This window comes from Trichoderma asperellum, chromosome 1 (genome assembly GCF_020647865.1).
Source record: "Trichoderma asperellum chromosome 1, complete sequence".
NCBI classification, from domain to species: Eukaryota; Fungi; Ascomycota; class Sordariomycetes; order Hypocreales; family Hypocreaceae; genus Trichoderma; species Trichoderma asperellum.
Genome location: NC_089415.1, coordinates 6987836 through 7002061, shown reverse-complemented (window position 1 = coordinate 7002061; position 14226 = coordinate 6987836). Strand labels below are relative to the sequence as shown.

Below are 14226 nucleotides of genomic sequence, written 5' to 3'. Positions count from 1 at the left end.
AGAATTGTGCCATTTCCAACAACAGCCTTGAGTTGGCGCTGTATTTCTCCGTGTATACAACCGTCTAGCTCAACCTTAACCTGGCATGATTACTACAGAGACAATGGCGTGGGCTACCAGATTTGCTCTGCCACCACTTACACCCCAAGCTATTGACGAATGCTAAAGTAGCATCGACAGCCACTCGGTTCGCGACATCCGCATCACTAATCACCTTTTTTTTTCTCCTCGGCAGGCTGAAAATGGATCACCTGAGATGTGAGTTTCATGTAGTGTAAGAGAATTAGCTTATGATTTATGACGGCTTCTTATTGAACAATGCACAATTAATACAGCCAATACGTATATGCCAGTTTTGACTCATTCCCAGCTGAGTAAATAAGCAAATCGAGTCTAATACTTAGTTTAATAAGCCTTTGTAGAGACAGAAAGTGCCCACTTGCCGAGAATGGGGGTTGCTGATACTGATGGTATGAGGTCCAGCTAATAGTATGCATTTCTAGATATGAGTGTAGCAGATATATGACTTGTTTCATCAGTATAAATCAGCCAATGCGCTGGTGGATTCCGTCTACGTACTATATCCCGCCCTTGTTTATGATCATGGTATCATCTTAGGCCACTATAAGTGTTTTGACTATGTATCACCATACTATCATAAATGATATGCTCTTCCATCGTCGCGCCATTGTAATGGCACAAGAGAATCCCCAGCTGACCACCAGGTCCAACAGTTTGTTGTACTAGACTAGTTAATAATATTTCAGTAGCAATTAGCTCCCAAGTCCACCAGAGCAGCGTAAGCATTAGCAACGACTGCCGAGCCGCCAGTCGCCACAACACAACACAATAAAACTACTTTTCACAAAACATCATAGCTCCAAACGTCTAACGCCTCTAATCAGGAACTAGTTTCTTGGAATCAAAGCACATGTGCCTTTTCCCATGGCATATCTCGATCTGCTACCTACCCCGCTGCCACAATTCATCCACGGGGCCTGGAGCTTTGACTTCAGTGGCGTTGAGGTTCAACGCTGTCCTGGCTTGTCTGGGAAGTATGCTGCCACCGCCTTGGTTTCCTTGGCATCTCCAGGCTGATCTCTGATAGAATTGGTATAGTCAAAGGGAGCTCAGGCCAATCTCTTTGTTGTAGCTTCCCACACAAGGCTGATCACTGGTCAGCCGGTGGCTTAGATTGAATGGGCAAACTACGCCATCTTGAAGCTGTTGCTTGAGCGGCGAGAATTTGGAGAACTAGAGCTATGTGCGGCAATCAGGGCGCTCATTAACTAGTTTCGTAGCTATGAGTGCCTCTTTTTTCGACCATGTCCGTGGCTAAGGGCGCGTGAACTGATTTACGGCCTGCTGTTCACTCTAGGGTAAATGTGCTGTCTAGATGGCGTCAAATGATGAGTCTCGAACTACGCCCCAGCTTCTACGTCAGCATCTTATTATGTATTATCCGAAACTCAAAGCCAGATAGCGCTGCCAAAAGAACAAATAAGTAACGTTCTTACTGATTTGACTGTTAACGGCGCGTCCTTTTAGCTTTGACCCTTTGTATTGCCAAGAGTCACTACGAGATTCAGGCAACATACTCTGCGGTAGTCACTAAACAAATATTGAAGCCAATGCCATCTACTACTACTGGGTATACGAAAACACCACGTGCTGCTTCGCCCCCAACACCAAAATTACTTTTCCTCCCTTACGCTTTCCTCTTTTCTTGCACGCTCAAGGTCTCATTGCGGGCCGATAGAAAATACCAAGAACATTCCAAAGCTCCAGTTCCAGATACTACCATCGGATTCTCCGGCCCCACATTCCCGGGCTCCGCCGGCCGTGTTCGTGTTCCCAAGACAGGCAATATTGGGGCTCGGGATGAGCGCAGAGCGCGGCAAAGCCACGTCAAGTGAGCAAAGCAGTAAGTCAGTTACGGGCCTAGGCAAGAAGGAAAAACCCACACCAGGAAAGAATACTGTAGAGAGAGAAAAAAAAAATTCGCTAGGGGTCATGCACGCTCGAAACAGTGGGCAGCTGAGCTATTGACAGGGCGGATGCGACTAGAGCTGCTACTAGCAGAAACTGATTCTTATCCAACAACTAGTGGCCGCGATGCAGTCGTAGCAAAACGGCATGGCCGGTTTACCGCCCAAGCTGAAGATAGGAAACGTAAGCAGTCTAAATCGTGCCATAGCCCAGCGTTTACTGTGGCACCGCGAGATCCCATATTCCGATAGGAGTGGCGTGCCGTAGATGACTTGCAGGTAGCCGCGGACTAGCCACGCAAGAGCCGCCTCAGCCATATTGCTTTTTTGCCTCCGTTTAGTTTCTCCAGGCGCTGATGACTCTGTTTACCTCGCAGTACTGTTACTATTGTTGGAGACACAATATTGCTCCATTGATTTGATTGGCCATGAGGCGTTCTTGTGAGTAATTTCTAGTAGTACATATAATAAAATGTGGATGTGAGTGCCTAGTCCTGTTTCTGCAGTGCCGCCATGCGATTGTCTCACTAAATTGGAGGCGAGGAACATGGTAGAGAAAATTCGTTCGAGGGCATGACCTAGTACACACGTATGGTAGTGTGATAAAACTGGCATCATGCAGGGTTGCTGCAGGCAGAGGATGGTAAAACTTGCATGTAAATTAAACGGTTTAATGAGCAAGCCACTGCTGGCGGCTGGAGAGCTGCATGAGCGTGTGAGCGTGTGAGTGCATATGTGTGCAATGGTGTAGTATTACAGAGTAGTCTGCCCAGTTAGCCAAGGCGGACTCCTTGCTCCGCATCGGCTCGTCCGTTACTGATGTCTATCAGATCTTTGAATCGAACGAGGAGACAAGAAAAAAAAAATTGCATCATGTCATGTCTGTAGATCATTGACGCCATGGAAGTTTAGTGTTTTGATGTTGTTTGTTTGATAGAGCATACTGTACTGCTCAAGCCTGTTTGAAGATCCATGCTCGCTGTTTTGCCTCAAGTAAACGACCCATGCGGAGAGCCCTTGTTTAGCTTGTTGTGAAAAGACGGCACGATCCAGGCCTAGCGAGCACAATGGCAGAAACTGTTGGCAGATCGTGGTCGGAAACTTGGCCGCAGAACTCCAACCGCCGTCATTTCCCCTGTAGTCTGCCGCTGGGATTGTACATAATACTAGTAGTAGATGGCGTTGCTCAGCTGAGAGCCTACAGTACACATTTGCCACGACGTTGCAAAGCCGCAATTAAAAAAGATAGTGGTCGGTAACATCATTGGATCCCGAAGCCGCCCTCCACGCCATCTACTCGCCTTGTGTTGCTCCCAGGTTTACCAGATCCAATCATTCGATACCCTGTTTGGCCCTAGTGCGTGCTGTTGTTGGAGGCTGGAGCATCGAAACTTCTGGGATGAAAGATTTGTGTGTCACCCCCCTTTTCTCAAGTGATGTTCGGGCCAGGCAGGGACCAGACAGACAGTTTGAGGCCAAGAGGCTATCTCTATGTCACATTGATGGATTCAGAGCCAGGACCATGCCATTTCCGAACCGCGTCCCAAGCAGGATATGCTCTGCGGATCCAGGCAAAAGAGGGCTGGGAGGCAATCTATTCAAGTACACACAAATGCCCGTAACCGGCTAGCACTCTATATTTTGTCAACAGAAAAATCAGCCAAGCCTAGCCCAGGGCGAGAAGGGCATGTGAGCTCATTGGGCAGAGCAGAAGTTTTCGTATCATGGCAGCAACAGCATGATACATACTTAGTAGACTGCAGTATGCTGCTAAAAGCAAAGCATTATACCACCTGCTGTAGCAGTGTCTGCAGACGAAACATGGCTCCGAATTAGTAGCACACACTCACACACACACACACACACAGAGAGCCCTTTTTCGGCAGGGTTCCGTATGACTGCCATGGAAAAGGAGCTGCGACCAACATTGCATCTCATAGTTTAGCTGGTACAGTAAAGTGATTAAGCGCCTATCAGTCAGTCAGTTTCAGCCGTTGAAAGAACAGAAGAGAAAAGGAAAGAAAAAGCCACATAGCCCTGCATATGCAACACGCTGTCCCGATCGAAGAATGATGAAACCATCGGCTATCAGACAGCGCAAGTGTCATCATCAAACCTCGACTGATCGCCGCGCGGATCGCAATGCAAGCAGCAAAGCCGAGAGCCCGTGCTCGCCCGTCCATGCAAGTAGACACACGCAACGCCGTCAAAGTGAGATCGACGGATCCCAGCAGTGAAAGGATTCACGCCGAGTCAAAGGGAGCACAGGCCACCGCAGCAAGGACCGCCCTTGCTCTTGGGCCTCGAGAGCTCCAGAAGGCCAGATCCCAGGTCTCGCTTGGCGGAGGATCCAGCGCGAGGCTATACCAGGGCCGGCTAGATGCGGGCCGGCCACATTGACAAGGAGGAGAGGAAAAGTTCTCTGAGAGGCGCAGGGCGAGAAGAAAAAAAGGAGACGGCGGCCTGGCAGACCGCCTATTGGCGCGGGATGGTACTGGGTACTCATGCCACGTGCGGATACAGGATTAGTCGCACGGATCGCGCTCTGGAGCCGCAGCTGGCCTGCCACGGCCGCAAACTGTGTACGTGGCCGCACACGTGTACAAGTACCTGCAGCGACGGGCCAATCACGGCGCCAAGATGGCCCGTCTTTCGCTCCGGGTTCTAGTAAGATCTAGACAAACTCTATCGAGTCACGACGTGTGCAAATATTGACTGGAGCGCTGGAGTCACCAACGGCATCACGGGGCCCTTCCCTTCCATCTTCATCTCCGAGACAACTGGATGGATGTCGGAGGGCGACCCAGAACGGACCAGACCCTTGCGTTGCTTGCTTGCACAGCGCTTTCGCATCATCAAGCCACCAGTCAGTCAGTCGCCCATGGCCCTCCTTCGCGGTCGTAGCGCAGAGCTGCACTAATCGCTAATCCTGCTCCAGGAGCGTCTCGAGCGTCGCAAATCTGCAGGCCAGCACCAACGGCTGCCAAGTGCATCAGGTTGACGGTGCAGCATGGCAGCGGCGGGCACCGAGGGCGCTTCCGCTGGACGCCTCTTCCAACCCCATAGATAGGCCATGCTCGTACCATCATGTATGCTTGTGCGAGTATGTTGTAGTACGGCCAGCCTGCAGCAGGACAGCCTCACTGGCCAAGGGTGGGACCACTTGCTCTCTAACCAGAAACAAGGCTGGCGAAGCATTGCATAAGAGTTGGGCGGGGCCTTGACGCTGTGACGCGACGGCTCATTGGCTCATGGCCTCTGCATTGCTCTCTTTGCAAGTTCCTGGCATCGCGTCCCAATCAGACGACGACGCCGCCGCCACTACCGGATGCAGGCGGCCGCTTCTGGCTAACAGCTCCCGTGTGGTCCATCATCGGCTGAGCAGTTGGCTCATCGTGCTGCGGGCGATATTGGCCACGTTTGCTCGCTCTTTTGCTTGATTTCGATATGCGGCATGCGGCCGGGGGCAGGCAGCGAGGTGGTGGACGACTGATTGAGCAAGTAAACGACAAGACTGTGGCGACATGGGAACCGAGCCTGGGTCACTGGATTCTCCAGAGGAGTATGGAGCACGGAGTACACGCTCCCTTGGATGACTAGCTGCTGCTTGTTGGCAGCAAAGCGTACAGCAGCCGGTGCCGATGCTTACACGCAACAACTTGTACATGGAGCATCTCTCTAGGGGCCGCCAGCGACGGCCAGCGCAGAGGAACACTTGATGCTAACACCGGCCGTGTTGTCGACCACATGGCGCCTAATATTATTAGAAACCTGCACTGCATTCCTCAGATTTGCCATTGGCTGGCCCCTTTTGTCTTTCTTCTTCTGATTTGGCCAGCAAACGCTGCACAGGTTAATCCGAAAACTTGCACTCCTGAATCTTGTCTGACACCGCAGAGTGCTCGTACGCCAGCACTCCTAACGGGGAGACTCATACTGCGCTGGTATGAATTCTGCAGCACTATGCCAGGATACGGGACGTGGGCTGGCATAGCATTCAGTCACTCAGGCCAGTCACAATACGGCAGCGATCGCTATCTGGCTCCTGCAGCACTCCAAAGTAGGTGCTTTATTGGCTCGTGGTCGTCATCGATGCTATCACTATTGATGGGGAAATGCATGCACACAGCTGCATTGCACAGCGGAGCAGCACAGTGTCAGCTACGCCATTATTTTTTTTCTCCTCTCTTTTCTTGCTTGTCCTGTTTCGCTTCGCTTGTCCCTCACACCGTTCGTGTTGCAGGCTTTCCTACCCACTCCCTCCACTGTATTGATGCTGGTCTAGTTTCTACAGTAGCAACACTGCTACCAAGATGAAATGGCCGCTTGCAGTCATTGTTCAGGTATTATACCCGCTTATGTTGAGTGCTGCCACGGCACAATAAAATGAGCTACGCCATGTAGCTTCCCTTCCGTGTCATGATGACTTGACGAAGGAGCCTCTAATGGTTGGACAAAGAGACCTACTGCTGCTAACACGAGCATAGTACATGAGAGACTACCTAGTACCTACTTGTAAGCATAATGTAGGCCAGTGTAGGCAGATTGGCAGGTTGGCAGGCAGGCAGGCAGCAGGCAGGTAGGCAGCATTGCTTCATGCATTTCAGTCTGGCTTTGCTGCCTATACCCACCAGACGCCCTGATGAGGGTCAGCATGTTTGTGCCGTGCCGTGTTTTTGCCGTGTGTTTGGCGCTGCAATTGCACAGGCGGCGGCGAGAGAGGAGCAAAGGACCCAGCGCATTATACAGACTGCCTACGAAGCACACAGAAGAACTAGCTGCTGCTGCGGAGCACAGCATACTGGGGCCAGGACATCACCCCGTTTCTTTCACAATTCGCCTCCGCCACGGAAACTTTGCTTGTGGCCTGACAAAGATTGACCAGAACCTCCGTCTCAATTCCAGCAGCCACACATTCGACAGCTTAGAAACGCATTGAGTCAGGCCTGTTCCCTCTGGCTTTCTCACAGACGGGAAGGGTCATGCCAGTCACGCGGCAGACCATGACGCTTTGCCTGGACAGCGAGCTGTGTGGGTGGTGTGTGGTGGGAAGAGGCCAGCCAGTCAGTCAGGTCTAAAGCAGCGCCTTGGTTGATGAAAGCGAAAGGGCGTTGACCTGCGGTGGCCCGCCGCAGATCCGACATGCTCGCCCCATTACGGCGGCTCAATCTTTCACTGTGACACCGTTGAAGCCGACTGGATCGGGGGGCTGGAATCGCCTAAGTGTTTCCTTTGGCCACCATCATTGACGTTGTGAGTGGGACCAAGGGTCGCTAGCGCAAGCCGAGCAGAAGGGGTGTGTGTGAGGGAGGGCGAGCGAGCAAGCGGATGACACAAAGTCACAGCGAACCATTTCATTTGGTGTGTCAGAGCATCCTCGCCTTCTCGTATATTGCTCAGCGTCGCGCCACGATCCCTGCCTCGCTAGTCCCGCGCCCACCAAGGCTGGCGATGAACCTTGTAGCGCTGGTTTAAGAATAGCTGGCGCATTAGTCTCCCCCCTGCCGACTAAGACACCACCCATGCCATTCATCTCTTCCAACAGACCAGGGTCTGATGAGCTTTCGCAGGTGGATCCTTTGGTGTGGATGCTCCACGCAATTCACAAGCCCCGAGACGAAGGATACGCCTGGGGTGCGTCTCTGCTGGGGTCTGAACGCCGCCTCGCACTCTGCTACGCTACGGCCTACCCAAAGATCCACGCCGTGTCCTAAAGGTGCAGCTTGATATCTACCTCATGTTGCCCACTCTCGGCCGAGGACTCAATTACACGCATCACACGTTCACGACTTTCCTTCAACGCCCTATCTTCCGTCAATTCAACTTTCTCTTCTGGATTTCAGGACTCCAGGCCATTTCATCCTCTTATAACCTCTCTTATCAGTCCGGCAACCTCGTCACCCCGAAGCAGTCAATTCAACGCCGTTCTTGACCCGTTCGTTCGGCTGTTCGAGAACTTTTTTTTCTTTGGCCTTTATGCGACTGCTCCTGGTATCCTATTGGAAGCTCAACCTGTGATTCTAGGGACCTCCCTTAAGACCTCGACAGCTTCTAAAAGGAATAACGCATCAACCATTCCACTCTTACCTTGAGGACCTTTTTTCTTATCTCTTATTTTCTTTATCTTTATCTCATTCGCCTTATCTAATATCAATCTCTCCATCCTCTGGTCTGGCACTTGACTTGAATCTTTGGACCACTGAACCTTTTGGAGAGCCCCCTACAAGTCGCTTAACATGCAGCACCATGCCCCGTATGGATATCCCACTCCCCCGGCCTCTCCCGCGTACGACGACCCCAAGTGCAACGTCCAACAGCCCTTTGCGACACGCACTTTCCAGCCCCGATGTGTACCCCTTGCCCCAGAACAGCGTATAGGACGACTTCTTGAGGGTAAGCTCCAGCTCACTGACATTCTTGGTACCGGCGCATATGGTGTCGTTTACACTGCCTTGGATATCAACACTGGAGTTCGGTATGCTGTAAAGTGCCTGAGCAAGTACAATGCCGATGGAACACCACTGGAACGCCGCCAGATTGCCTACCAACAGCGAGAGATTCGCTTGCACTACCACGCATCGGCGCACCCAAATGTGGTGTCCATGCTGAAGATTGTGGACGATCCTGACTGTATCTATGTTATTCTCGAGTACTGCCCAGAGGGTGACCTCTTTTTGAATATCACAGAGCGCGGTCAGTACGTTGGTAAGGATGAACTCTCTAAGAAGGTGTTCCTTCAGATCTTGGATGCCGTTGAGCACTGCCACAACTTGGGTATCTATCACCGGGACCTCAAGCCTGAGAACATCCTTGTCACCGACAATGGAGAGACCGTCAAGCTCGCCGACTTTGGACTGGCCACCAGTGAAGACCGCTCCGAGGACTACGGATGTGGCTCAACCTTTTACATGAGCCCAGGTAAGTACTATCAACTGTCGAGTATCTAGAATAAAAGGACATCGGCTAACGGAGAAAATTGTTAAGAGTGCTTGGACCCTTCCGCAAGGAAACCATACTACATGTGTGCTCCCAATGATGTCTGGAGTCTGGGAGTGATCCTAGTTAACCTCACTTGCGGACGCAACCCATGGAAGCAGGCTTCCTTCCAAGACTCTACCTACCGAGCTTATGCTCGCTCTCAGGATTTCCTCAAGACTATCCTTCCCTTGACAGATGAGCTCAATGATATCTTGGGACGCATTTTCAACCCCAACCCCGAGCACCGGGTCACTCTCTCTGAGCTACGGAACAGGATCATTGCATGCTCCCAGTTCACCGTACCAGCAGTGGCTCCCATGAACGTGCCCACACCCACCTCTACCCAAGACCAATACGTTTCCAACGAGGACGCAATTGTCAATGACTTTTGCGAATCCCTCTCTTCTGCTTCCGCGACGTCGGATGAAGGCTCACTCATCTCCAGCGTATCAACTCTTGATGATCTTGATAACGATGAAGAGGATGATGACTTCATGTCAGACCAGCAAGACCTGCCTCAGGAATACATTCAAACATACGAGCCTGAGGAACTCTGTGAACAGCAACCCATGTTCCACGGCCAGGAGTTTATTCCACAACAATACACTGGCCCTGTTCTTCACGCTCCTATTGTCCCTGTTCCTGTAGTGGAAGCACCTATGTCGCACATGCCCTGCCAGCAGGTCCCGGTTCCTATACAGGCACCCATTCCTGTGCAGCCTGCTTGCACACCGAAATCCTTCTTCCACTTGTGGGAGGTGGTAAAATACGTTCAGCAGGTGCCAATGATGCAGCATCCTGCGCCTTTCCACCAACAGGTGTCTTTCTTGTCGTCGCTGCATAGCTGCTACTGAAGACCACGACTTTGTAATATCTTTTCGACACCGACTTTCAAACTTTTGGCTTCACTGAACATAATGTATCCACTATTTTTACACGGGCATCGCGACCCAAAGGCTCGAAGCCAAACTGTCGAGAACTCGTTATCTTTTTAATGCTGCGCCAATCCGGAAGGAAAAGGAACGAAAAGGCGTTTCGACAAAATTTCAGCGACAAAATTGGATGTCTCAATTTGAGATATCAAAAGCCTAATATTCGATTCTTTCTGTGTTGTATCTATCGACCATTTTTTTTATAACTATTCGCCTACGCACTGGTTTTTTTCTTTACTAGCGAGGAGTTTTTTTCTTTCTAATTTTTATCTAAAAGACGAGGAGTTTGGGGAAGCGTGTCCTTTATACCAAAGGCATTCAGCACCGGCGCAAAGAACATATATGAGAGAAAGAGGCATACAGGACATTTCTTTTTATCTGGAGAATGAGAGACGGGGAGTTATTTGTCAATTTTTTTATGGACATGAGACGGAAACGACACTTGACGATTTGAAAAACACAAAGCCGATTAATGGGGAAGCTCGATTTTAGAGCTGGACTTCACAACACTCATTCGCTACTGGAAGCAACAAAATGACGATTTCCAGTCAATTTTTTTTTTCTTTTGTTTACGATGGGCAAGGAACCTTATGTATGGAGGTTTTAAGACGCAAGGATTTGTTGGTGTTCTGTTTGTGAGAGATCACACAAAGATAGAAGATTTTTGGCTCGTTAGCCTACGCGGAGATACCGCACACGTTTTTACTAAGAGGGAGAGAGGCGGGCAAAAGCCCAAGCCTATCAAAACAAATATACGTTTATCAGACACCATAGTTTTCTACTTCTATTTTTCCAATGTGCTATTTGACCTGTCCTTTGATCCTATTCTCGAGGCATGCAAAAACGTATAGAAGCTAGTCTACTGAGCAGCTCTGAGTGAGATGGGACAAACGTGAAATGGCGACTAGCTAGAATGAACATGGCAATGGTGTGCTTACTACTATGTTTAGTGACGTGAAGTATTGATCACGAACACGGCTACAGGCTTGGCCAATACTTCAGTCAGCGGAAAATGGGCGCCAATTTTACTACCTAACCAACTGCCATTGCTTCTCTCACACTAATGGACCACGCTGCCATTCTACTGTATGGGTAGGTAACATGTGGTCCCAACGCCAGTTCATCCCCTGAGCTAGTGGCCGCAGGTTCCGGGACCCAGTCACAGATTGACAAGATAGAAAGAACGCGCCATTTTTGGAATAGACAGGGGGTGTGAGGAGCCAACGCACATTAGTAAACAATCCATTGCTATGCAGTGCTTCTTTCTCTCGCCCAGTCGTAGGTGAAGAGAATGAATGTGCTTTCGTAAGGTGAATCAGCGGAGAAGCAAAAGAAAGAGGGGGGTCCTTGTTCTAATCATGGGACTGGCGTGGCGCCAGCCTAACTTTCCCTTCCCTTCAGGTTTCTTTAGAGGCAGGAGAAGGGATGTGGATGACGCTAAGCTCTGGAGCTACGATAGACGAATGCTAGCGTTTTCAATGATGTGGAGGCTTATGGGATTCTGGATGATGAAGCAGATGAGCTGTGCTTTTTGTTGGAGAAAGCGAAATTAGCGCGGATGGATTGCAACCCTCCCTGCTTAGCATGGAAACGACCTTCCCACTAGTCACAAAAAGCATTGAATCGACTACTCCATAAGTGGTGCTAGTTCGTAGGTTGGCGTTGGGTAGGAAAGGCAGAAATTGGCTTTCGGCTCTGGCTGGCTCGATGTGACGCTGTGGGGTGGTAGGAACCGATATCACAATCTGGATTGGAGCCCATGACAAACTGCGCTTGGACAGGACTAGATTGGGCTGCTGGAAAAGAGGGGACGGCAAAGACCCAGACCACCCTTGGAGGGATAAGGGAAACTGGGCTGCGATTCGCAGACGGAGGAGATTGGAGATGACGATGATATGAGAAAGGAGCCAATGGCCTGGATAGGCGTCGATGTGTGTGGAGAACAGTCTCCAAAATTATAGAACGACAAGAACTGAGCAACTGATATCTGGGCTGTGTTGGGTGGGGATGAAGAAGGGGGCTGGATGCCGTGCTTCTAATTGGAGAGACGGATGGTTGTTTCGGGCATAGACAAGTTGGGGGAAGAAGCTGCTTGGTGCTTGATGCTTGATGAGGTGGTGTGGTGAGGTGGTATTTTCTGCACATGCAAGCTAGGACGTGCCAATGACTGCATTTCGAAGGTAGCCAAAGCAGGCTTACAAGTCGTAGCGGCAGCATTAGCGTAGTGTCGATGCAAGAAGAGCTTCCATGGGATTGGACGGACACGAGCTTGCAGGAATCGAGGCAGAGCCACGGGAGATTGAAAACAGCTGCTTTGTAGCACACATACTGCTGTAAAGAAGTGGCGAGGGCGAGGATCGTGCCTGGTTGGTAAATACAAGGATATTAGAGTGGGCTTGTTGATTTCTCGACTTGCACGGAAGAAGCCTGGCCCAAAGCCCGCTGGGCAGATATTATCACTGGGTGTGAGGCGAGAGGCGATGATTGGGTCGATTCACTACATACGAACGATTTGCAGCTTCCTGCCAAGGGTATCTTGGTGGTTCGCGGGCAGAAACTGGAGGGGAGGCCTAGACTAGAATGATGTTGAAATGCGTGTGAGAGATGAGGGGGTTTTTACAAATACTGTAGAGAGATATGCCTATGGCGGCCGCGATGATGCCATGAGGCCGGGCGGATGCAGTCATGGCATGGTCTCTCTGCCTATTGCAGTAGTTGCTATCAACGAGGCTGTTTTGGGAGTCTTGTGTGATATATGGTTGGTTTGATGAGAGCAAGTATTTGGCCCCATCTTTAGGCAATCGAGATGCAAAACATTATCCAGTATATTCGAGAATGGCAACTTGCTTTGGGGGCATGACGAAGCATGGTTTGGCCAAATCATCGGGGTCTTCCCTAATAATACTACTGGTTCGTAGTCTACATCCTACCTTATTCAACGGCTATTTGTAGCATGAGAATATGCGGCATGGTGTCATTACTTCAAGGCAGGGCTAAGCAAGGGGATTTTGACGCAAGCCACCGCGATGCAAGGAGTCTAGATGGCATGTGCCAGCATCATCTTCCCGCCGTCAAAAGTCATCACATCATCCTGGGCCTTGTTCGCCTTGCTCCAACGCGTTGGATTAAGGCTGAAGATTCCGTCCCAGATAGCATCTAATACCTAGAACCGCCCTGGTCTTTGAGGGGTAGTTTGCAAGGTGCCCATCCTACAATAATAGAACTTGCTCAAAAGCCAAACTTAATTAGTGCCATCAGGGAATAACAAGGCAACGCCAGGAAGAGCGTGGACACAGGGCGAGGCAGGATTTTGGTGGCTTAGGAGCTGGGAAGCTATGTAGAGCTAGTAGCATGGCCTGCCTTGGCTTGCTATTTTGGCTGGAGTCTCAGCCGGTGTCACTGGTGACACTACTGCTGATGCACGTTTACTATAGATTTACGTGTATTGCTAGTATGGATAAGATGAGAACCGGCTATGCTCGTTAAAGAAATAGAGGGTGAAGATTGGAAATGCGCCAGGGGGGTAGGCTACAGTGTAATATTCTCTTCGGGGTATGACTATGGTGTATGCTGAGAAGTGTTGTTGGGTAGTGGCTTCTCTACCACGTTGACATGTTGATATAACCAAGGAATTCAGGCTTTTCTATAGGGTAGAGAGATTTACTGCTAGTACTAGTACTGCAATAACCCGTTTACATCTACGCAGAGCAATAGAAGTTTCAGCCAGAAAATGAGCCCGGTTTGATGTCTAGCCTACGCCCATGCGAGTATGCAAGATATGTGCAAGTGCAAGTAAAGTAAGCCGGGCTCCGTGTCCCGGGGAGCGCCATCTGTCTTTCCTTTGAGACCAGGCTCTTACATGCCTGTAAGCCAGTGCACCGATTATCAAACAGTCACAGGCATAAAGGGAAGCATCAGAAACAAAAATAAAAACAGCCATGAAAATTGGAGGCCATAGGGAGAGACAAATACACGCCCCCGTTGTATGACGGGAACCTCACGGGACCATAAGACACAGCAGCATGGGTGACGGGGCTCCTCTCGTGCATCGGTCAAGTTATGACCGGGGATCGTGGTTTGAAATTCGGAAGAATGACATTTTTCTTTTCTTTTCTTCCCCTTCTTCTGCTGTTGGGCATCACCCCTGATCAAGCCTCATGGCAGCCTAGCAGAATAAGACCAAGATGCTAAATCCCAGCCGGCTAACATGGGGGGGTCAAGCTATTCCTGGAGCCCAGTCTCCCAGAGCAGACATGTCATCTTGTATTACTCCATAATCGAGGTGATGGTGATGGGGACCAGAGTCAAAGCTCTGATCACACCGCTAC

At 50.3% G+C, this 14226-nt stretch overlaps 3 protein-coding genes across 3 annotated transcripts; all 3 read left to right on the top strand.

Annotated features, from left to right (window-relative positions):
* Window positions 1-4130: 4130 nt before the first annotated feature.
* Window positions 4131-4388, top strand: TrAFT101_002232 (uncharacterized protein; the record flags this gene model as incomplete). The annotated part of the gene is made up of 1 exon (XM_066126539.1): window positions 4131-4388. One exon carries the CDS (start codon window positions 4131-4133, stop codon window positions 4386-4388), a length of 258 nt encoding a protein of 85 aa, XP_065982642.1.
* A 1913-nt stretch (window positions 4389-6301) lies between these two features.
* Window positions 6302-7702, top strand: TrAFT101_002231 (uncharacterized protein; the record flags this gene model as incomplete). Its single annotated transcript, XM_066126538.1, has 3 exons — window positions 6302-6331; window positions 6476-6503; window positions 7389-7702. 3 exons carry the CDS (start codon window positions 6302-6304, stop codon window positions 7700-7702), a joined length of 372 nt encoding a protein of 123 aa, XP_065982641.1.
* A 522-nt stretch (window positions 7703-8224) lies between these two features.
* Window positions 8225-9820, top strand: TrAFT101_002230 (uncharacterized protein; the record flags this gene model as incomplete). Its single annotated transcript, XM_024906466.1, has 2 exons — window positions 8225-8906; window positions 8973-9820. The coding sequence occupies 2 exons, from the start codon at window positions 8225-8227 to the stop codon at window positions 9818-9820; spliced, it is 1530 nt and encodes a 509-aa protein (XP_024763353.1).
* Between the last annotated feature and the right edge of the window lie 4406 nt (window positions 9821-14226).